Raw genomic sequence first — 2739 nt, 5'->3', positions numbered from 1 at the left:
TGGGGTGGCGTCGTGATGGGGACACCACGGGGACATCCTGGGACAGCCTGGCAGAGCAGCGGCTGCAGAGTTCATCCCTGTGCTGTCCCAGCCCTTCATCTGTGCCAAATCCCGTCCCCATCATGCCAAATCCTGTCATCACTGTGCCAAACTGTCACCAGCATGCCAAACTCTGTCCCCATCGTGCCAAACTGTCCCCATCGTGCCAAACCCTCTGTCCCCATCCAGCCCATAATCGCCACGGGCCCACCTGAGAGGGGCGGGGACCTGCCCTCATCCCTCTGCTCCATATTCATGAGCCCCTTCCTCCTCCTCCTCCTCCTCCTCCTCCTCCTCCTCGCCCGGCCCTCCCGCTGTCCCGGAGCGCTGCCGGCGCTCGGTGCCCGCCGCGCTCGGTGCCAGCCCGGCTCGCCCTGGCCCGTGCCCCCCCCGTGGGGTCACAGCTCTGGCTCCTGCTCCAAGCCTGCTGCCTCTGCCTGGCCCAGCTCGTGAGTGCCGCGCTCGGTTCCCGGGCTGGAGACGGGAATGGAGAAGGGGATGGAGCAGAGAACGGAGCAGGGAATGGAGAAGGGAATGGAGAAGGAGATGGAGAAGGGGATGGAGAAGGGGATGGAGCAGGGGATGGAGAAGGGGATGGAGAAGGGGATGGAGCAGGGAATGGAGAAGGGGATGGAGAATGGGATGGAGCAGGGAATGGAGAAGGGAATGGCGAAGGAGATGGAGAGGGGATGGAGAAGGGGATGGAGAGGGGAATGGAGAAGGAGATGGAGAAGGGGATGGAGAAGGGGATGGAGCAGGGGATGGAGAAGGGGATGGAGAAGGGGATGGAGCAGGGAATGGAGAAGGGGATGGAGAATGGCTGGCGAAGGCGGGAACTGAAGGGAATGGAGAAGGAGATGGAGAAGGGGATGGCGAAGGAGATGGAGAAGGGAATGGAGAAGGGGATGGAGCAGGGACATTCCCAATCTCCGCTCCCTCGCCTTGCTGAGCACTTTGGGTTTATCCCCCCAGCACTTTCCCCTTGTTTTTCCCAGGAATGTCCCCCCTGGGAGGATGGGAACAGCCACAGCCCCGACCCGCTAGAGATCTCTCAGTGTGGACTTAGAAATTCACTTGGCTAAACCAGTTTAGTTTGATTTTTCCCCCCTGGAGCAGCAGTGCCGGGTTTTGTCTTCCCCGCTGGATTTTTTTGTGCTCCTGCTTTGCTGGGATGTGCTGCAGATCCGGTCCGAGCAGGGCTGGGGGGGCTCTGGCACTCCTGGGGTGGTCTCAGGGCTCGGTGGGGGCTCTTGGGGGGTCCCCGTGGACTCTCCAGGCTCAGCCAGGGGCAGGAGAAAATGGATCTGGAAAAAGGCAAGGTGAGCCCTGCAGAGGGGCAGGCAGTGGCATTCCACCTGGGAAAACTCTCCTTGTCTTATAGCTGCAAAAAAATCAGATTTTGGAGGTTTGGGGGAATTTTTCCATGTGGTTCCTTGTTTTATAGCTGCAAAAAAAAAAAAAAAAAATCAGGTTTTAGAGGTTTTGGGGATTTTTTCCATGTGGTTCCTGAGCTGCCTGTTGGAAACTGGGGGACAGCTCCTTCCTAAACCCCCCCTGGGGTCCCCATGGGTTTGTGGGGGCAGGGAATCGGAGCAGGGGGGATGTGGGAATTTCGGGAACAAGGAACCCTTTGGAACTGGTTCCTTGGGCAGGACAAAGGTGCCATTCAGGGGAGATCCCAGGGATGGATCCAAGGTGGAGCTGGGGCTCTCCTGGCTGTGTACACGAACCAGCAGCACCTCTAATTCCTTATATTTCTATTAATTCCTACATTTATTCCTTATATTTATATTTATATTTTTTTTTAAATTAACCCAGCCTGAGGAGGCTGGAGGAGCTGCAGGAGTGCAGCCCAGCCACCGCCTGCTCCCCATTCCCAGCAACACCACGGCTTCAGTGTGCAGGGCTGGAATCTCTTCCCCCTGAACTCCCTGTTAAGATAACAGAGGTTTCTTTGCAGAGCCCTGTGCAAACCTCAAAGCCAGGACCAGGCTCTGGGAGCTTCCCTGAATGGAGCTTTTGTGTGGAGCCTGGGAGCAGAGCCAGCCTGGCCCGGGGAGAGCTCACACGGAGGGGCTGGGGGTCCCCACCTCGTCCTGGGGGTGAATCCTGCCGCAGCTCCCAGAAATCCCACTCTGAGCTAAAAGGGGTCTTGGAAACGCTGCTGTGACCCCATGGACACCGTGATCTGTTGGGGCAGGAGCTCTGGGAGTGGCAGGGAAGGGGGGGGATGGAGATGGGGTAGAAATGCTTGGAGATTCAGCTCCATCCAGGCAGGAGCAGCGGGGAAAGAGGGAGTGGAGATGGGGTAAAAATGTCATCCCATGGAGATCCCCCTCCATGGGGCAGGAGGTCCTTGGATACCAGGGGGAAAGAGAACAGAAATGGGGTAAAAATGTCATCCCATGGAGATCCTGCTCCATGGGGGCAGGAGGCCATGGACAGCAGGGAAAGACTGCTCCATCAGGGCAGGAGATCCTTGGACAGCACGGAAAAAGAGAGCAGAGATGGGGTAACAATTTCATCCCATGGAGATCCCTGCTCCATCAGGGCAGGAGGCCACGGACAGCAAGGAAAAAGGGAGCAGAAATGGGGTAAAAATTTCACCCCACGGAGATCCTGCTCCATCACGGAAAAAGAGCAGAGATGGGGTAAAAATGTCATCCCATGGAGATCCCCTTCCATGGGGCAGGAGATCCT

At 57.4% G+C, this 2739-nt stretch overlaps 1 protein-coding gene across 1 annotated transcript in view; it reads left to right on the top strand.

The window, feature by feature from the left end:
• Positions 1 to 2739, top strand: part of COL9A2 (collagen type IX alpha 2 chain) — a 17710-nt gene that overhangs the window by 673 nt on the left and 14298 nt on the right. The window contains exon 2 of the mRNA XM_031063039.1: positions 300 to 488. Within this exon, the coding sequence (XP_030918899.1) occupies positions 300 to 488 (189 nt within the window). The remainder of the gene's footprint in view (positions 1 to 299; positions 489 to 2739) is intronic.

This window comes from Geospiza fortis, unplaced genomic scaffold (genome assembly GCF_000277835.1).
Source record: "Geospiza fortis unplaced genomic scaffold, GeoFor_1.0 scaffold289, whole genome shotgun sequence".
Lineage (NCBI taxonomy): Eukaryota > Metazoa > Chordata > Aves > Passeriformes > Thraupidae > Geospiza > Geospiza fortis.
This window is presented reverse-complemented; position numbering and strand designations above follow the sequence as displayed.